This window comes from Eschrichtius robustus, chromosome 13 (assembly GCF_028021215.1).
Source record: "Eschrichtius robustus isolate mEscRob2 chromosome 13, mEscRob2.pri, whole genome shotgun sequence".
NCBI lineage: Eukaryota > Metazoa > Chordata > Mammalia > Artiodactyla > Eschrichtiidae > Eschrichtius > Eschrichtius robustus.
Window position 1 is genome coordinate 86,111,617 of NC_090836.1, and position 22,196 is coordinate 86,133,812.

The 22,196-nt window shown below is 40.1% G+C and overlaps 1 protein-coding gene across 1 annotated transcript in view; it reads right to left on the reverse strand.

The window, feature by feature from the left end:
- Window positions 1-14,624, reverse strand: part of SLC5A8 (solute carrier family 5 member 8) — a 54,558-nt gene extending 39,934 nt beyond the window's left edge. The window contains exons 1-3 of the mRNA XM_068560824.1: window positions 14,274-14,624; window positions 7,617-7,682; window positions 5,546-5,597 (exon numbers count right to left, since the gene is read on the reverse strand). Coding sequence (XP_068416925.1) covers window positions 5,546-5,597; window positions 7,617-7,682; window positions 14,274-14,624 — 469 coding nt within the window. The remainder of the gene's footprint in view (window positions 1-5,545; window positions 5,598-7,616; window positions 7,683-14,273) is intronic.
- Window positions 14,625-22,196: the final 7,572 nt, after the last annotated feature.

A 22,196-nucleotide genomic window follows, 5' to 3' on the forward strand; every position in this document is an offset into this window, starting at 1 on the left:
AAGAGAGTGTGATATTGGTGAAAGAATAGACAAATAGATCAATGAAAAAGAACAGAGAGCCCAGAAATAGACCCCCATAATTAAAGTCAACTGATCTTTGGCCAAAGAGTAAAGTCAATTCAATGGGGCAAAGATAGTTTCTTCAACAAACGGTGCTGGAACAACAGGACATCCACATGCAAAAAAAATGAATCTAGACACAGACCTTACACCCTTCACCAAAATTAAATCAAGATGGCTCATAGACCTATATATGATGTTGCCTTTTTAGATACAACATCAAAGACACAATCTATGAAAGAAATAATTGATAAGCTGGACTTCATTAAAATTAAAGAACATATGCTCTGTGAAAGATAATATCAGATGAATTAGAAGATAAGCCACAGACTGAAAGAAAATTTTGCAAAAGACACATCTGATAAAGGACTGTTCTCCAAATTATATTAAAACTCAACAGTAAAAAAAAAAGCCTGATTTTAAAATGTACCAAAGACCTTACTAGACACCTCACAGAAGAAGATAGATACATGGCAAGTAAGCATATGAAAAGATGCTCCACATCATATGTCATCAGGGAAATGCAAATGAAAACAAGAAACTTATTAGAATGGCCAAAATCTGGAACACTGACAACATCACATACCGGCAAGGATGTGGAGCAACATAACTCCTTCATACATTGCTGATAAGAATGCAAAATGGGTGCTTCCCTGGTGGCGCAGCAGTTGAGAATCTGCCTGCCAATGCAGGGGACACGGGTTCGAGCCCTGGTCTGGGAAGATCCCACATGCCGCAGAGCAGCTGGGCCCGTGAGCCGCAATTACTGAGCCTGCGCATCTGGAGCCTGTGCTCCGCGACAAGAGAGGCCGCGACAGTGAGAGGCCCGCGCACCGCGATGAAGAGTGGTCCCCGCTCGCCGCAACTAGAGAAAGCCCTCGCACAGAAACGAAGGCCCAACACAGCCATAAACAAAATAAATAAATAAATAAAAATTAAAAAAAAAAAAAGAATGCAAAATGGTAACAGCCATTTTGGAAGATAGTTTGGTGGTTTCTTACAAAACTAAACATATTCTTATCATATAATCCCACAGTTGCGCTCTTTGGTATTAACTCGAAAGAGTTGAAAACTGCATATGGAATAGTCTCTCCAAAAAGTTGAAATGAAGTCTGAGAAAGCTTCTAGATCTAGTTCACAAGAAATACAGTTCACCAAAATGACTCAACAAGAACAAGAAAATATGAATAACTCTATATTTATTAAAGAAACTGAATCCATATACCAAAACCTTTCTACGAAAACAAACAAATATCAGGCCCAGATGCCCACACTGTGAATTCTTTCAAGCATTTAAGAAAGAAATACACAGTTTTATACAAACTCTTTCAGAAAATAGAGGAGGGAACACTTCCCAAATCATATAAAGCCAGTATAATTGATACCAAAATCCTGACAAAGACATTAAAGGAAAAGTAAATTTCAGGCCAATATTCCTCATAACCTGTAAAAATCCTTAACAAAATATTGGCAAATCAAATCCAGCAATATGTAAAAAGGTTAATACATTATGACCAAGTGAGATTTATCCCAAGGATGAAAATTGGTTTAACATTTGAAAATCAATATAATTTTCTACATTAACAGTGCATTATGACAAAGAAAAGAAATAAGAGGCATGCAGATAGGAAAAGAAGTAGTAAAACTGTCTCTATTCATAAACAACAAGAAAATCATAAGGGATATGCCAAAAGCCTACTTGAATTAATAAATATATTTAGCAAGCTCTCAGGATAGAAGATCAACATATAGAAGGCAATTGTCATATGGACACCAAGGGGGGAAAACTGCGGTGAGGTGGGGATGGTGGTGTGCTGAATTGGGCGATTGGGATTGACATGTATACACTGATGTGTATAAAATGGATGCCTAATAAGAACCTGCAGTATAAAAAAACAAACAAAACAACTAATACTAAACTTTCATTGGGTTATTTGTATGGAAATATGTTAATATAAATGTTTCAGACATTAAAAAAAAAAAAAAAAAAAAAAAGAAGGCAATTGTATTTTTCCATACTTGCAAATGAATAATTAGAAAATGATATTATAAAACAATACCATTTGCAATAGCATAAAAAACATCAATTATCTAGAAATAAATCTAAGAAATATGTACAAGACTTCAATATCAAAAACTAAGAAACATTACTGAGAGAAATTTTAAAACGCCTGGGTAAACGGATAAATAGGCTATGTAACGGACTGGAAGAATATTTGCTTTTGTAAAGTGACGGGTCAAGTCTTTTGCCGACTTTTTGCTAGGTTATTTGTCTGTTTTGTATTCATTTTATTATTCTATGAGCCAGTAAACTCAACATCAACAGTCATCAGAAAAATACAAATTAAAACCACAATAAGATAATAGATCATACAACTAGAATGGCTACAATCGAAAAGACAAATACAAAATCTGGCAAGGACACAGAATAACTGCAACTCTCACACATTGTGGGGCGGGCATGCAAAATGATATAACCACTTAGAAAAGCTATTTGGCAGTTTCTCTTAAATTTTTTACATGCACCTACCCTGTGCTGGGTCAGAATAGTGTGTATTTAACTGTATATTGCTTCCAGGTATTCATCCACTAAAAATGAAAACGTGTGTCAAAAAGCAAAGCAAGACAAAACAAAACCTGTACAAGAATGCACTTAGCAGTCTTAATTCAAAATAGCCTAAAACTGGAAACAACCCAACATCCATCAACAACAGAATGGATAAACAGATTTTCGTAGATGTATATGATAAAATGCTAGCAATAAAAAGGAATGAACTACTGATACATGTAGCAACATGAATGAATGCCACAAAAACATTTTGTTGAGCAAAAGAAACCAGATGCAAAAAGGCACTATATAAAATCTAAGAACAGGGAAAACTAATTTATGGTGATAAAAACTGGCTGCTTGGAATGGAAGGGGGGATTCATTAGAAAGACTCAAAAAAAATTTTCTGGGATTTGATGATAGAAATATTGTGTATCTTGAGTTGGGTTGTTGTCACACAAGTACACAAAATTGTTAAAACTCATCCAACTGTGCACTTAGGTTCTGGGCATTTTAATGTACATAAGCTACAATATATCTCAATAAAATATGGTTTTCGATTTTAAAAAGCAAGGAAGAAATGTAAGAGACAAATGAACTAATTACAATTACATAAAATTATCTGGATCCTGATTCTAACGAACACTGAAAAAAAAAATCAGGGAAATCTGAACACTGAACACTGACCTTATATTGATGACAGTAAGGTATTAATGTTAATGTTTTAGAAATGATAAAGGTACAATTGTGTTTAAAAAACACATCCTGGACTTCCCTGGTGGCGCAGTGGTTAAGAATCCGCCTGCCAATGCAGGGGACACGGGTTCGAGCCCTGGTCCGGGAAGATCCCACATGATGCGGAGCAACTAAGCCCGTGCACCACAACTACTGAGCCTGCGCTCTAGAGCCTGCGAGCCACAACTACTGAGCCCGCGTGCCACAACTACTGAAGCCCACGTGCCTAGAGCCCGTGCTCCGCAACAAGAGAAGCCACCGCAATGAGAAGCCTGCGCACCACAACGAAGAGTAGCCCCCGCTCAACACAACTAGAGAAAGCCCGTGCGCAGGAACAAAGACCCAATGCAGTCAAAAATAAATAAATAAATTTATTTAAAAAAAAACAAAAAACACACATCCTGGTACAAACGTCCAGTCATGGAATCCATAAGTCATGGGAATGTAATGTACAGCATGGTTAATAATACTGTATCGCATGTTAAAAGTTGTTAAGAGAACAAATCTTAAAAGCTCTCATCACAAGAAAAAGAATTTTGTAACTATACTGTATGATGATGGATGTTAACTAGACTTACTGTGGTGATCACTGTAATATATACAAATATTGAATCATTATGGTAAACCTGAAACTAATATAATGTTATATGTTGATTATACCTCAATGAAAAGAAAAGTAGGTAAAAGACATATGGAATTCAGATGAAATGATAAAATATCTCAGATTTACAGCAAAATAATCTAGTGAGGGAAATAGGAAGTGAATTAAACCAAGAGTTGATAATTATTAGTGTAGAGTTAAGGGTCCATTAGGGCTCAATACACTATTCTATTTTAGTGTATGTTTGAAGTTTTCCGTAATCAAAAAAAAAAAAAGTTAAAAAAAATTGTATCTAGAGAATGTTAAGTTCCAATTCAGCTAAACAAGTTTCTACGGAGCATCTGTTGCACACCAAGTACCCTGTCTACGCTTGTGTCTACTCCCTTGGTACAGTACGATACACAACTGATACTCAAATGGTCAAAATGCAGTCCTTGGATCCTAATTTACTCCTAAGGAGTGGCTCAATAAACTGATAAGAACAGAGTTCTTGAAGCACTGAAGGCAGTGCTTTCTTATCCCCAGAACTGCACTTTAAAACTCTAAAGCCAACATCTTTAGTTACACTTAAAGCCAATAGGTAACTTATGAAGTTTATAGTTCAGCTCTTTACATATGAAGTGATCCAACCATGATGTTGGTAATATCGACATGGAACATGCCTGACATTCAGAATTCAATAGCACATTATATAGTGGAGTTCTTCTTTGTAACAATACTGTTGTACTTTATTATCTATGTATTATGAAATCAAGAAATTAGAATGTGGAGTTAGCTGGGGTTTTTCATTTTCTTTTTTTTTTTTCTTGTTTTCTTTGGGGTTGTCTGTCCATTTTATATTAACTTGAGGAACTGTACCACATTCTTCCCATCACAGAGTCCACTTGTCCATTTTACAAGGAAGTTTCAGAGATAAATTCACTTCTGATTGATAAGAATTCAGAGAATGTAGAGTTCCCCTGAAGCCTTCTGAAGGTATGACTAACACACACATTTGCCACAATAAACAATCTCAGTTTCACAGCTATTTTCTGCCCAAATCTAGAGCATATAGTAATTTGTTGATCACTACACTCATCACACATTTGTTTATAGGGATACTATAGCCATCTGTCCTTCGGTCACTAGGAGCAATCTGATGTTTCAAATCACACAGATCTCTTTTTCTTGTATTTTGGACCACACTAGAAATGGGGAGAAGAAAAGTTTCTCTCCCTGCCAGATTTTACAACGGGACCGAGTCTGAGCTGAATAACACAGAAGCCCCTTGGAGATGGGCTCCAAGTTATAGCCACAAAGGGAGGAAGTGCAGTCTTTCATGATTTTGACTACAGGGGGCGTTCATTCTGAAGGGATGGAGAATGGCTTGTTGGCACATCCCAGAGAAACACCGCCCAGTGAAGTCTACAGACCTTTTGAAGCTATGATCCAGGAACCCAAAGAAGCTGCTACTGTAGACACTGAACCCACCTGGCCCGCCTCAAGCTGATGCAGGTTCCTGGAAGCATTCCTCCACCTCCCCATCTCCCCAAAGATAGAATAAGGTCTGTTAAAAGTGAACCCCCAAATGTGAGTGACATATTGGTAACTCTAAAACGTACCTTGATTCAAAGCCAGGGCAGGGGCATAAATAACAATTCCAGTATACAAAATCTAGGGGAAAAAAAGAAAACCAAATAAATGGTATGAATTACAAAATGAAATATTGATATTTTTCTATAAATTTAATTATGAATTAAAACTGCAGTTTCAATATACTTAATAAAATTTGCTTGTAACTTGAAAAATGTTATTTAAGTGAAGTTGACTCTCCTTTTCCATTTGTGGTGTGGTCATAGGTCACAAAAATCTTTTATGACCAATTTTGTGTAAAAATACAGACTTTTCATGTTGTGCTTAGTGCGGATAGTCACTGATACATCAAGTTTGAAATCAATTTTCCTAGATCTAGAACGATTAGAAAGAGAGAAAGAATACAAATTTAAAAGGGGATGCTTCCTCATTCATATGCTTTCAAGCTGTTGTTAATCACTGCATAATTAATTGGGAAAACAGTGAAAATTGTGGAAACTTGTTTGTAAAAGTTTGCATGACCACTAATTAAACAAAAGTGTAAATTTGCCCTAAAATTTCCTGAAAGCCAACAGAAATTCTATTCTACCTTTTTAATATTATTTATTATTTTTCATTTATACATTTAACAAATATTTATTAATCTGGGGTACAATAGCGAGTAAGATAAATATGTTCTTTTTTCTCAGAATACCATTTTCATTGCATTTGATCTTCCAAATACATAGAAGCTAATTCTATGATTACTGTATAAAACATATGAAAAAAACATGTTATATAGTAGTTGAATGATTAAATTGCATGAGTGATCTATGGAAGTAAGTCTTTCAAATAGCAGATTCTAAAGCTCCCCTCTTTTTGCAAGAATGAACTAGCTTTTCACAGTCATTATTTTGTCCAAGTTAAAGATTTGAAAATGTGACCACAGGCCACCTTCCTAACATTTGTCCCCACTTTTTCATTTCTGTTGGCACCTCTAACGATGATCCAAAGAGTGTCTGAACTCCGCTGTTGAATGCGAGCTACCAGCCTCAGCTCTGTGTCAGAATCTCTACCAGACCCCAGAGGGCTCTTTCCTTTTATACTGCAAGTGTTAAGGACAGATACAATTTAAGTTATGTAATTTACAAAGATGTAAAATGGAGTCGAGTTAAATAATTGCAAAGGCACTCTGTCCTGCTGTAGCAAATGCCTGGGTAGCTTTTGAATGGAGAAATGGAACTATAAAAACGGTTGAGAATGAAAACTCCTTCCTGGACCTCCATTATCAAACTCATTCTTAAAGCACTTAGCTGCCAAGAGGAAGATAGGTCTAAATGACGTGACAATGATCGTGATAAGCCTCCAGCAGCCTGGATGAAGGGTGGGAAGCATTCTCTGTCACTGATTGCTTGGCAAATCTTTGCTTTCCATTTGTGTCAAGCAGTAAATCTATACTTGCGTATTCTTGAAGTACTGGATTGTGTACTTGGCTTTAAAAACTCCTCCAGAGCGCATGATTTTGTTGTTTTATATCAGTGAGTACATCAATTGGGTTTTACAGTTTGATTTTTAAAAGAGAGCACTGATTCATTTTTTAAAGTATGCTTTCAAACAAAGAAAATTATTTCCTAATGTCTTCCTATGTCAGTTAATTTTTCCTATTAAATATATTGCTTAACATGTTGCAAAATACTATGAAACATACAACTTGTTTTCCCTTTATTACAATTCCTACTATCAGCTACTACAGTTCCTTCAAATATCTTTGTCATCTCAGTAATGCCCTTACTGTCACTTTGGTGGGGACAGAGGGAGGTGTGAGAGGGAAAAGCATACTTTCCTAAAGTAACATAACTGTTGCTTGATCAATATAATATTCCATGTTTACTTAAATCATTCTGTTTTCCCAGGAAGTAATGCATTTGCTGAAACACTGTTTAATGATCTTAAGGATTAATGCTATGTAGTGACAAGTGTTTTTCCTTTTTTGTTTCCTCCTATTTTCAACATCTCTTTTTTATCTTTCATGTATTTACCGAATAAGCTTGACGCAGATGCCTTGTTTAAAAACATTGTACATGAAAAAAAGAGAAAATAAATGAACTAAGGGCTACTTACTGTTTGAACAATGAAGAGGATTGTTCCACAGAGACGAACATATTTGTTAAATCGAAGTCCTAAATACTGTTTCCAAAAAAGGAAAAATGGTTAATATGTAAAACTTCTGGACACTTTTTAAAAACCAGCAGCTTAAGAAGTAAAGGAGTTAGAAATTTAAAGCAACTTCATAACTAATTCGTATTCTGCATTCCTATTTCACTGTTATTTTAAATTACATAGAGAAAAATTGACCCTTGTTTCAGAGTACTGTTCAATGGCTTTCAACACAGAACAGCTCCAACACCCACAGGAAACTCCGTCAGAAGTTTCTCCTTTCTTGCTCCTTTGTAGTCAAACCCTCCTCTCACCCCTAAACCTTGGCAGTCACTGACCTGGTCTCCATCCCTACGAGTTTTGCCTTTTGCCGAATGTCATACCAATGGAATTATATTCTGCATTTTTAGAATGAGCAAAGTGTGTCCTCCCCTTTCTCTTGGTATCTACCCAATACATTTCCTTTGATACACTTAGGGAATCAACCCTTTCCCACTTTAGGCAACTGTGGTGTAATTGTCAATCAAGGTGTCCAGCCTCGGCCAAAAGATAGTCACATGACCCAAGTTCAGCCAATCAGCTTCTCTTCTCAATGGGTATTTGAATCTTAGAGGCAAGATATAAAGACAGAAAATGATTGGAGCAGAAGCAGACTGATCCTGACAGGGTGGCCTGAAGAGGCTGCCCTCGTTTCTGTCCTTTTCAAAGTCTGTTTGCTCAGCTTTTCCCCCTATTCTATGAGCTACTCCCATATCCTCACAATAAAAAATTTTAACTTAAATCAGCCTAAGTAAGTTTCTGTTCAGAGCCAAGCGTGACATCTGCGATATCTTATAATATACAAGCATACCTCATTTTATTACACTTTGCTTTTTTGTACCTCATTTTATTACACTTTGCTTTTTTGTTCTTCACAGGTACTGCATTTTTTACAAATTGAAGGTTTCTGGCAACCTTGCGTGAAGCAAGTCTATCGGTTCCATTTTCCCAACAGCATTTGCTCACTTCATGTTTCTGTGTCACATTTTGGTAATTCTTGCAATATTTCAAACTTTTCATTATCGTTATATTTGTTATGGTGATCTCTGATCAGTGATTTTTGATGTTACTATTGCAAAAAGATTACGACTTGCTGAAGGCTCAGATGATGGTTAGCATTTTTTAGCAATAAGGTATTTTTAAATTATGGTATGTACATTGTTTTTTAAACATAGAGCTATTGTACACTTAATAGACTACAGCATAGTGTAAGCATAACTTTTATATGCACTGGGAAAGCAAAAAATTCATGCAACTCGCTTTATTGCAATATTCACTTTATTGTGGTGGTCTGGAACTGAACCTGTAATATCTCCGAGGTATGTCAGTAGTGTGCTTATCTCCAATATTATATATCATAAGGTATTACAGAGTTAGAATCCTAGGATTTTAGAGCTGGAAGGAAGCTGGGGTCCAAGACATTCTTTAACTTGAATATTATTACTACATATAGAGAGAATTCTAAGGCTGACAGTAGTCTTTTCATATAGCAGAAAAAATGAGGAAGGAAAAACTGACATCAGAGGAAAAGACACCAGGTATTTTTGCTTCATAATCACAGCTAACATTTATAGAGTATTTGCTGCATGCCCTGTCCTCCCAACAACTCCACGAGGCAGCTACTATGCATAAGTGCATGTTGGAAACCAGGACACTGGGGCACAGAGAGAATACCAAGGCTGCAACCTAATAATTGTTGGAAACACAATGCAAATCTAGGACCATTTGATGCCAAACTCTGTGCACCTAACCACTCTGCTATTCAAAATAACAAGAAAACTGCCCACGTGTCTAAGATTCATCCAGAGTGAGTGAGTGGCACTGACACATAATAGGGCCTCCTAAAATAACTGATGAGTAAAGAACATACAATGCAGTGTAGTGAGTGCTCTGGGGCAAGAGTTCCAGCCCTTGTTCCAGCCTTACTCTTGACTCCGCGAGTTTGGGACACTCTAAATCTCAATTTCCTCCTTTTGAAAATGTGGATCATAGTAATCGTTCTTTCCCCACTTAACTTTGCAGGATTTTGGAGACTATCAAATGATGTAAATGGATGGACAAATGTTGTAAACTGTTCACTTAAGAGTTAAGACGTTAAGAAGCTGGTAACCAAATCCATAGGCCTTGAGAATTTGAATCTCAGTGAATTACACGAGTCGAAATCATCCAAGTCTATTTTGGAAGACTTTTTAGAAAACCCAAGAAGTGTCTTGAAGCATGGGAACAGAGCTGTGTTATTTCTTCTGAGTTGTTTTAGTAAAACTCTATTAAAAATAAATGTACATGAATTGACAGAGAAGTCTTTGCCTTTTCTAGGTATGTGTATCCATACTGCTGGAGACTAAAGAAAACTGAAGAGGAAAACGTGATGGAGGTAAGAATGTATCAAGTTGAAGAACAACAACAACAACAAATATATATATATATATATATATATATATATACATACATATATATTTTCCCCTCTCACAATACTAACTCAAGACAGAACCAAGAATTCTATCACTAACTCAGTGTCAAATGAAAAAAGTGCACAACCTAAAAGTTGAGAATTATGTTCTATTCTGAGGCCTCACTGAGGACTATAGCCCAGGGAGGCAGCCTCTCAGACAGCTCCGAGGGACTGTTCCAAAGAGGTAAGGGAGGAGCCAGGATATATAGGAGTATTTGCTGGGAAACAAAACAAAACAGAACATGTAGTTGAACATCAAAAGATTACTGCTAATCACAAAGAACTGACATCTCAAGTTAATGATTTTAGTGCTTTTCTGTGTATGGGAAAATGCAAGAGTCTGAGCTTACTGAAATCCTTCCTTTCATATACATCTTATCTACCTAGGGCCAGTATCCTATTTTTCTCCATCCTGGATTCCCCTCAGGGTGCACCATGGGGGGCAGCTGCAGTGGCTGATGGCTTGGTGGCCACAACATCTTTTGTTTACCGAATGGCAGGGGCAGTCTTTGTCCATCTCAGATACTGGGCTGCTAAAGAAATACCTAAAGATCAAGTCACTGATCAGTAGGTTCAGAGAATAGCTCTAGGATTTCTAGACAAAACTACAGAATAACAGTAGGTGTCTATGTTACCAAGCAGGACCCTATGGTACCTTCCCGGGACAGACCCCTGTCCCCACGTCCTCTGCCTGCCTCTTGTTTATAGAAAAGCTGTAGTCTTCCAGGCCTCCCCTGAGTCACAAAAGCCTGGCTCAAGAATTAATGATTGAAAGGGTGTGAGGATGTAGTGACAAAGGAGCAGATGGGCCAGGAGAACTAGTAACAATTCAAACAATAAATCAGCAATATGGCAGTCACAGAATCTTTAGTTCCTCCCCGAAGTACCAAGATAACAGTATCTGATGCACATTTCCTGAGTTGTTTTACAGATGCTAAAACCTCCGTCAAATGGAAGAAGTTAATTACTTGATGACCATGAGCATGTAGCCCCAGACCTACTGGAGCCTGAGGATTGATAATGTTAACCCCTGTGACACTGCCCTATTACCTCACGACCAACCTATCAGAGAATTTTGCACAAGGTGGTCACATACTCTGCGACTCCCCTCCCTCACCTTGCCTTTAAAAATGCTTCCCTAAAACCCACTGGGGAGTTCAGGATTTTTTTTATCATTAGCTGCCCCAGACTAATAATAAAAGCTGCACTTTCCTCCACCGCAACCTGGTGTCAGTAGATTGGCTTTACTGCGCATGGACGAGCGGACCCAAGTTTGGTTCAGTAACACCTATAGTCAGTTGAGATCTCTCATAGTCCTCAGTACTTCGAATAACTTAGCGACACTAAGATTTCTATTGAATTTTTTTAAAAAAGAGAGAGAGAGAGTCTGGGCAACGTAGTTCAAACACATTGATTTTGCTGAATCCAGAAACATCCTGAAGAAACGGTGAATGCAGCTGGGCTCCTGCATATTTCTTCTCTGTGAATCTGGAAGTTGCTATACACCTATCAGGACTACACCTTGAAGGCAGTGATAAATAGATATCACAAATGCTTCTGCACAGCCAATTGTAGCTAGCAATCTGGAACTAGGGAAAGATTTCATACTTGCACAAGAATGCCAGGGTATCTCAATGCTGGACTTCTTATTCTGTATAGTTGATTCCATCTCTCAGCATAAAACAAACAAAATATGCCACAAGAAAGTGTTTCCCATGACCAACTGCCAGGGACATAGCATGTTACCTAACTTCCCTGTCCCCAGTGGCCTGGCATCCGCTAGGCGTGGACACCGCCAGTGTGTCCACAACCCCTTGAGTCCTGCACCACGTCCCTTTTGCCTGCACCATTCTAAGCTCTGCTCAGGGTTATAACACTCACCGGAGCCTTCAGAAGCAGCCAGTATGCACCACTACACAGCCTCTAGGCATGTGTCCATTTTGCTTCAGGCTCTCTTGTGTAGCTTAACTTACTCGGAATCTCTGTCTGCAAAATGGGGCTCTCACAGTATAAGAATTATTTTGAGTATTGAGTCAGATAATGTACGTCAAACAGGCAACCCAGCGCCCAGCCTGTATTAAGCATTCAGTAAACGTTCGCTTTTTGCCATTTTTAGCTGGAACCCTGCTAACTTAGCCTCCACCCCTGCAAACGTGTGGGAAATCTGTTTCTGGTTGAGTTAATGTTGCTGACCCGAAGAGGCACAGGTCAGTGATTATGAGAGGAGCATTCACCTATGGGGACTGAAGTCCTCTTGCCAGGTTCTTCAAACCCTTTCTGGGTTTTGGAGTTGGTTAACTACAGATCAGAGCTCACGGACTCAAAATGCCTACAGATCTCGTCAGGTAAAATACACCAACTGGATCAGCCAGGCGTTCATATATTACCAGGTTGAGATATTTCTTATATCCATTAAGAAATATGTCCTCTGACATCTCCCTCAAAGCAAGAACTCCCTTCAGTCCTTTCCATTTTCCCTTTTGCATTTTTGATAAAGACCTAAATGTAGATAGATTTCTCTACCATAAGAAAGTAACCATGCAGATACAATGAAGAGACCTCAATATAGAAATTAATAGGGAATGAGAGCAACGGCTGTAAACTGGGGTTCCTGTTGCCACAGGGAATGTGAGCCCAGTGTCACTAGTCTTTTAAGTTTCAAAAGAAGTCAGAATCTGGAATTTTATTTGACTTCTCATCATCATTAAATGCTAAATTAAATTTTTTTCAAAACATTATAAGGGTCAACAACAACAAAAAAGACCTAAGACTGAGTTTGTCTGGGCTAATCAGTTTGTCACTTTTGAGCAAAACAAAGAAACTCTACCCTGCTCACTTCTGGGGGGATGACTAAACGCTCTCAAACACAATGACCAGAGTGCAAAGAAGGCCATGCTGCACCAAGGGCACCTCACCCTGCAATGACATCACTAGAGCCCAGGCAGTTTGTCACCAACACTTGTGGTGCCATTGGGGCTCGTCCCCAGCACCAGTTGAACCAGTCTCACTAAGAAACCACCATCCAGTGGCTCTGGGTTGGGGCAAACACTACGTGGACTCAAGGACAAGGTGGCTGCTGAGAATGAGGCTCGGGGTCCGTGGATAATGGTCTATTAGAGAGAACACTTCTGCAGGTTTGTCCACGGAGCTCATGGAACTGGGCCCGACCACTCCCCTAAACTTTTATCCTCCCCTGACACTCCCATTCAACAGCTCTTTAAACTCAGCCAAACATTCACACTATCTTTGCAAAGCCCTTCCCGGCAGACAATTTGAGAAAATTTATAACCAGGGGACCTGTGCAACTGGAAAGATGGTTTCCCTTAATCATCTCTCCACAGAGAGAGAAGGCAGAGATGCTTAAGAACTCTGCAGCCAAATTTCCCTAGTGATCCCAAGGGAACAACCTCTACCACCATCAGCCCAATACTTATGGTCAACATTTATTCAGCACTTACCCTGTGCCAGACACTATTCTAAACGCTGCCCTTGCATCATCTCATTTAATCCCCCCAACGACCAGATGAGGTAGGTGGTATAATTATTCCCATTTTGAGATTAAGAAAGAGGCACAAACGGTTAAATAAGTCAGCCAAGGTTACCCAGCTAGTAACCATGGAATCTGGTCTCAAACACGAGATTCAGAACCTTAACCATGTGGGTGCCTGACTCTCCGTGGGAGGCATGTTTGTGGAGACGGAAGGAGGGAAGAGTACCCGTACTTCCTGGAAAAGTGAGTGGACCGAGGACCTGGAATGAGGGGATTCCTTTCAAGGAGGAGGAGCTAGACTTACCCTTCCCCAAGATAATAAGTTGAAAAATCTTTCCCCTTGACTTGGAATCAAAGATGTTAAAGCAGAAATGGCCTTACCGAGCACTAGTCCAAATAACTCCGTTTACTCTGGAGCCTCTCTTTTCCCCCTGAGCTCATGAAAGTTAAGTCCCAAGGTTTTTTTTCCGCCTTTACAGGACACCTCTCCCCAAAAGGGGAGGGCAGAAGAGGTGATGGATATGAACGGGGAGAGACTTGGAGGTGGTGGTGAGTCTGCCCCCAGGAAAATCCCTCCAGGAGCCTGAAAAGTACTCCCCTCACCCCATCACCTCTCCCCGGGCCCTCCCTCACCCTGTACCTCGTAGGTGCTGGTAATTTCCAGTTTGTAGAATACCGGGAGGAAGACCTCCGCGCTGAGGACCACCACAAAGAAGTAGGTGATGGCAAAGATGCTGAATATGGCCCCAAAACGGTAGACCTCGGAGGGGGTGCCCAGGACGGTGACAGCCGACATGAAGCTGGCGGTGAGGGACATCGCCACGGGCACGGCGGTCATCCTGCGGCCGCCCATCAAGAAGTCCTTGGAGGTCTTCTGGCCGCGCCCCGCGAAGGCGTAGTAGATGCCGATGACGGCCGAGATGAGCAGCATCCCGGCGAACACTACGTAGTCCCACACCACGAAGGTGCCGATGTCCCGCGTTGAGGCCATGGCCGCGCGGTTGCCGGGGCCCTGCGCGCAAACTGGCGGCTCCGCGGCTCGCAGCCGGAGCCGGAGCTTCACCTGCGCGCCCTGCGCTCACTTATTCCCAAACCGCGCGCGGCGGGCGTGGCGCCCTAAGGGGATTAGAGGCGTCTGGCAGGTGTCGGCCCCCGCCGGCACCCAGCGTCTCGCGAAAGGGAAAGGAGGGTACGCTCTGGCAGCAGCCTCTGCGCCCACCGCAATGGGACTTCGGGGACCCCACCCCTAGGTGCCAGGCCAGGGTGGCTCCCCGAGGGCCGCGGACACCTGGGCAGGTGAGACCTTGGAGCTTCCAGCCGCCTCTGGCGAATTCTCAAGGAGCGCTCAGAGAAAATTTTATCAAGTGGCACCCCAGGGAACGCACTATTTAAAGGAGCAGGCGACCTATGGGAGACGTGGGTCAAAGGGCAATTGTCACGCCTTTATTTATTTTTTTGACATATTTATTGGAGTATAATTGCTTTACAATGGTGTGTTACTTTCTGCTTTATAACAAAGTGAATCAGCTATACTTACATATATAGCCCCATATCTCCTCCCTCTTGCATCTCCCTCCCATCCTCCCTATCCCACCCCTACAAATACCGTATGCTAACACGCCTTTACTTTTAGCTTTCCAGTTCAACAGGCCGGATCCTTACGGGAAGATACACCTGGAATTTTTCGATTGCCTTATGTGATAAATTGATGGGCGATTCAGGTGACAGTGTTCAGTGAGCTGAGGACCCAGTCCTTAGGCACGTAAGCAGTTATAAAGGAGAGGAACAAGTCTGTGCTACTGGTTGCCTGCGCTTTCATTCAACAAACAATTTTGATTCCTAACAGTCTCTCCTACAAATGATAGTTGCTATAATATCAGAAATACCTACTATTTAATGAGCCTTACCATGTGACATATAACACGCTTGGCACCTTGTACATTAACTAGTGTAATACTTACTATTACCCTTGATATAGAAATCATCTCCATTTTTCAAATAAGGAAGCTGGCCAAAACACTTTCCCAAGGAAACGGTAGAGATTAAGATTTTTAATCCAGGTCTGCTACAGAATTTGTTCTCTTAATCACAATGCTATACCTTTGTAGAGAACAAATGTAGACACATGTTAAATGTAGGCACAAATATGTACACCTAAATGAAGATACCTGAAAGCATATGGAAGACAAGATCATTTCCAGTAGTAGCACTCAGTATTTTAACTGGCTTGCCTTGAAATATTACTAACAACACGAGTCCTGCCTGTAAAGCAATGTGATTCTCAGGTTTTTCTTCTAAAATAGGCCTTCTGGCCAAATACGCCCTGGCATAGGTGTATTTCAAGCCATCCTTGTTCATCTTCATACATCTTTATAATTTACCAGTTGACCCTTGGTAAACAATCCACAGAATGCATTTAGCCCAGCCTAGTATGTGAAGAAAGCTATATCAGACTTTATTTTTTTGTAAACTGACGTTATGTGTATAACACTTTTGAAAGGAAATAAAGAAGGAAATATAAGCTAAATCCAAGTAATTTAATTATTTAAACAATTACATGGTTTGGAATTATGTCCCAACTGTGTGAAATTTACTATGTTTGCACTTATTATGACTCTCTTGGACAGAGACAGTATTTTCTCCTACTGTCCCTGCCTGGAGCTCAAACTCTCACCATGAAACAGCACCATAAAAGTTATAGCATCCACTACATCTGGGGTTCTTCCATCTCCACACAAACTGTAGTGCTTTACTTTACGACCCCTCCCAAGATTCACTGTGCACTGCCAGTGTACTCTACCCCCATTAGTGTCCTGCCAGAGGATTAAGTGAGATGATATGTTCTCTGGAGATGATGGCCTCTGATTGTATGGAGAGAGAGGCATTTTGGTGGAAAGCACCCAGACAACAGAGGGTTGGCTGTCCAATTCTCTGATAATGGGAGATGTTATGACTTTGAACCCAGCATAGTAGTAGTAGTTGTGGGGAGGACAAGAGGTCTTCCCACCTACTTTTAGGGAGACATTTCCTTTTCAAAATGGACCACGATGCCTGTTTTTAGTCCAGTTAAATGTGACTTCCTAGCAATTCATCCTACATTTTCTGGCCCTTGACCAGCTCTCAGACATCTTTTCCTACCACTTCTTTTCTCCATTTACTCTACTCCAGCCACATTATCTTCTCACTGTTCCTAGAACATGCCAAGCCTGTTTCTGTCTCAGGGCCTTTGCATGTGTTGCATCCTCTGCCTTGAATGCTCTTCTTCAGGATATCACCATGACTCCTACCTTCACTTCATTCAGGTCAAATGTCATCTCCAAAAACCTTCCCTGCCCATTCCATCTATCGCTTTCTACTCCCTTACTTTGTTTTTTTTTTGTTTGTTTGTTTGTTTTAATATACAAATACAATCTGACATAGTTCTTTGTTTATCTTGTTTGTAGTCTGTCTTCTCCCACTGGAATAGAAGCCCCATGAAGGCAGGGACTTTCTCTCTCTTTTGCTCATCACTATACTCCCTGGGTCTAAACCTGGTACATGGTAGTTATTTTAAAAAATATTTGTTGAATATGTGAATAGACAAAGGAAGGTATTATTAGGAAATTCTCTCAAATAAATTGACTCAGTCTTGGTTTTTAATGTTGAAAATTTCATCTTTTTTCTGTGTTTCATAGACATTTTGGAGGAAAAATGAGAGAAGCTACATCAGGAACTACTTTTTATTTTAAAGCTACATTTAGACCTACAGCAGTTGTCTTTAATTTATCGTTATGTGTTCTTTACCCATTTTATCAATTAATACTGCATTTGGCTGAGAACGACAGGAACCAAAATAACGATGGTGTAAACAAGATAAATGTTTACTTCTCTTTCACACTTAAAGATGTCCAAAGATAAGTAGCTGAGGATTGAAGTGGGGAGAGGGGTGGGGCTACATGAAATGATTTGGGATCCAAACTCCTCTCTTTCAGTCCTACCATCCTCAGATTTGATTTCCATCTCAGCAAGAGGAAGGAAAGGGCTGCTTAGGGTATGTCCACATCCTTCAAGGACATTTCCCATCAATTTTATGTGACAGTTCCACTTATATCTCATTGAATAGAACTCAGTCACATGGTCACATCTAGTTGCCAGAGAGACTGGGAAATGAAGTCTTTGTGCTAAGGGGCCACGGGCCAAACTAAATTTGGGGGCCCTACTTCTAAAGAAGAAGAGGAGAATAGACACTGGGGGATGACCAGCAGTCTCTGCCACATCTAACTTAACCACAACCTTCACCAAACAAACTTCTTTCTCAGAGTTTCCCAGGAATTTTTACCATTTCCCCATGGGTCATCCTTAGCTGACAAAGTTAGAAGTCCTCAGGTTTAAAAACACAAATCAACTGTGCCAATGACTAGCTCCTACCTTACCCTTCTCTACTTAAAGTTGATAGTCTCTGGTTTTTCCTCTTCTTTTCACAAACAGCTATTCTCTCCTCAAGAAACCACTCAGAAGACCCCTAACACACAGAAGCAAACAGGAGCGCGAGTGAAGTGGCTGACTCAGAATGGGGGACACAGAGGGACGCTGCGGTGCCCGGTCACAGTGGGCTACCCCTTACTCAGTTGCTCACAGCCCTTGAAGAAAGCATTTCTCAAGTGCATTTTGACGTGTGATCTGCTGGTTTTATAATCAACGTGCATTGATTTTAGGAACACATTTAGTACACAGGATGTTGTAAAGTCAAAGCTCATTAAGATTAGGTACAGGCACTATCCCCAACTGTCTTGTTATACAGACTACATTCTTTTAAGGAAGAGTCATGGCTGCAGTAGGAAACACTTGCCGTGATACACAGAATGTTGCGATGACATCTGTTGTAATGGAATTATATTTGTGTCAGACACTTGGTGAAGGAAGGACAGGATTTCAAGCTCACAGAAGTTCTAAATACAAGGCTATGATAAAGATTGGTTTGGGGGACTTCCCTGGTGGTACAGTGGTTAAGAATCTGCCTGCCAATGCAGGGGACACGGGTTCGAGCCCTGGTCTGGGAAGATCCCACATGCCGCGGAGCAACTAAGCCCATGCACCACAACTATTGAGCCTGTGCTCTAGAGCCCACGAGCCGCAACTACTGAGCCTGCGTGCTGCAACTGCTGAAGCCCGCATGCCTAGAGCCCGGGCTCCACAACAAAGAGAAGCCACTGCAATGAGAAGCCCATACACCGCAACGAAGAGTAGCCCCTGCTCGCTGCAACTAGAGAAAGCCTGCGCGTAGCAACGAAGACCCAATGCAGCCAAAAAATAAATTAATTAATTAAAAAATAAAAAAGATTGGTTTGGGAACAAATAATATTTAAAATTATTAACAAGTCAGCAGTTAAGAAAGTTACATGAGCTGCCTTCAAGTTTAAAACATCATTGGCTTGTTGCCTAAAAGTTACTTTAGTTTATAAACCAGATCCCTCCCTAAATAAGGTAAATAATATTAGCTATAGGGTAGAAGGTCTCACTTTTTTTGTTTCTCTCCAGAGCTTTCCTACTGAGTTCACTTTTATCCCTCTCACTAATCAGTGTACTTATAAACATATAAAATATATATAATAAGCTTATTCATGCAATGCCTTCTAACTGCACAGTTCATTCAGGTTTTAGAAGTATATTCACATTTAATATTTTGTGAAAAATAGCAATTTAAACCACAATAGGTTTATATTACACCTTTTTCCCAGTCCCATTTATGGTATGTTTTTAAAATTTGGCAAAATAAACTTTTTCCCCAGAAAAGTAATCGGTGGCCCTGAAAATTGGTGGCCTGTTACATCTGAAGGCCCTAGATATAGATGGCCAACAGAGCCAAACAGGTTTCCTTGGAGTGAAATAATGTTTGGTATTCCTATTACTCACCTCACACTGCTGGGAACATGTTTATTTACCATTTATCCTGAAACAAGGAAATAAGAAATTTATATTGAAAATTACAGCATTGCATTATTAGTTGCTTCACACATCTTTTTGTCTTCTGTAGAAATATAGGAGTTTTTCTGAATGGCCTCTTTAATTTTTTTTTTAAAGCAGAGTAGCTAGGGAGGTCAATGGGAACAGACTGACACTTGCTGGTAATTAAGCTCAAGTGGAAAAAGGACCTAGAATGCACTGACATGGGTCATAGCTCATGCGAGGAACTCAAACCTTCACAAGAAGACAACCATCCCCACTCACCTTGGCACATGCCTCCCCCCTAGTTTTCTCTCCCATCTATGGTTCTGTATAAATGCTCTCGCCCCCACCTCCTCCTGGGTGAGATGGGTGATAGAGTCTCACCCATCATTAAAGGTGGACTCAATTTTCAACATTCTTCATGAAATATTTCACTATTCCTAACCCTACCAGCCCACACCAGATGTACTCTCTCCCTGCCTTGAGCGCTTTTACCATGTTTGTACTGCATTTTTGGCCTTCATACTGGTATGGTCTTGTAGTCGTTTTAATAAAGGCTGTTAAAGCAGGATAATCTCAAAGATTCCATGAGTCCAAAAGCAGGAACTAGAAAGCCACTCTACATACCTGCTTCATTTTCCCCTCTCTCTCCAGATGGGTTTTCTCTGCACTGCCACAGTTATAGGGCCAGAAATGTCCAAGCCAGTGCTTATATGCCCTTAATTCAGTAAACAACAGAGGTTGATTAGCACCTTTGAATTTTAATTCTCAATCCCTTGGAGAGGAAATCTGATTGGTGCAGCTTGGGTCCCATGTCTCTGGACCCCAATCCCATCAGCAGTGGCCAGAAGGGCAGGGTTCCCATTGTGGCTGCACAGATTCAACCTGAGAGTGGGGAAGGGGGACTAGTTTCCCATGTGGGAGGTGGTGAGCTGGTGAGATGCTCTGAAAGGTGCCTCCTCTATCAAACATCTATGCCATTTTGTTATCTCCTGTGAGAGTAAAATAAGCTCCTTGGGAAAAGGGACTGGGCTTGCTCATCGTCATAAATCCCCAGAACCCAGCACTGTTTGTTGCCTTAAAAAATGCTAAACATGCTGTTGTATGGACCCTACTTTACCGTGCTTGTTGGCATTAAGATTTTTGCCTGCTTTCAAGATGGAGGAAGAAGCCACGAGCCAAGGAATACAGGCTGCCCCTAGGAGCTGGAAAGGGCAAGAAAACAGGTTCTCTGGATAAAGAGGAGCGGCTGTAACAACACCCTGATTTTAACCCAGTAAGACCCATGTCAGACTTCTGACCTGTAGACCTGTAAGATAATAAATGTTTGTTCTTTTAAGCCACTCAAAAAAAAAGAATTTCCCATGAATTTCTAAAAATGAAGTTTGGAAACCTGAGAGTGATCTAATTGGATCTTGAAATCATCATACCAAGTTGTTTCTCTTGCTGACAGATTTGCAACAGATATAACAAGATTTCATTTAACTTCTATTAAACCTAGGTGCAGTAAACGTATTATACTTAATGTTGATGACTCTAAAGACAGATCTATATCAATTAGATCAACAAACTTAAACTAACCTTAATATCAGGTATTAACTTAATAGAGCATTTACCTGTTCATGTGAACTTGAAACGCATTTTGTCTAGCTTCTTTTATATTTACTTTGTAAGCACTTAAAGTCAATTAAATAGAGCCCTTTATAAATTCAATTTTGATAATACTTTCCAAAGGCAGAGATATCTCATATGTATAATGTGTACACAGACATATAAACAAACAATACTAGAGATCTCATAGCGTCACTTAAAAAAACTCAGTTATGAATGGGGTATTACAATACAAACTTACTAGCTTACAAAGAACAGTTGGAATACATTAAAGTTGCTTGCACAGATGACTAAGGCTTTACCATTTGTTCTTGATGATCCCTTATGAAGCTTATGAATTAAAGTTTGGCTGAGGGAGCATTCCTAGCAGTTTTGAGGGTTGTTTTTTTTTTTTTTAATGTTATTCCTGCATCCCTTTTTTTCTTCAGTTCCAAGCAATATAGTTTGATTAGATAAGCTCCAGAGATCCCAGGTAGATCATTTACATCTCAAAGGCACAGGAAGAGAAATGCAAATTCCTCCTTTAACTACTTATACAAAACCTAGCCATCTTGGGCTATTTTCAGGGAACTTTCTTTTTTTTTTCCAGTTCCCAAATATCCACTTCAGTTTAAACAAACAAATAACAGTAATAGACAATAATACATATCATCTGCTCACATTCGCATGCCCCACTTTCAGCAAAACCAGGCAGAGAAAAAGGGAATTGAACTCAGGTACCGAGACACTCATTCACATACACACACACCCTCCCAAGATAAAAGAAATTGCAAAAGACCAACTTTGATGTAATAGCCGAGCCGTTAGGGGCCTTTGCTCTCCAGATCTCAGAGAGTATTGAGGCATTTTTTTTCATTTAGGGAGCATAGCTAAAGATCTCCTAGTTTTGCAAATATACCCCAGGGGGCTGTAAGATGGAACAGAGCTCTGATCATCCATACTTAATTATTCACGGTCGGTGTTATCAAATATCAAGCAAACAGCAATTCAAATCAGTCTCTCAGGGTCACAGTTCCCTAGCCCCAAA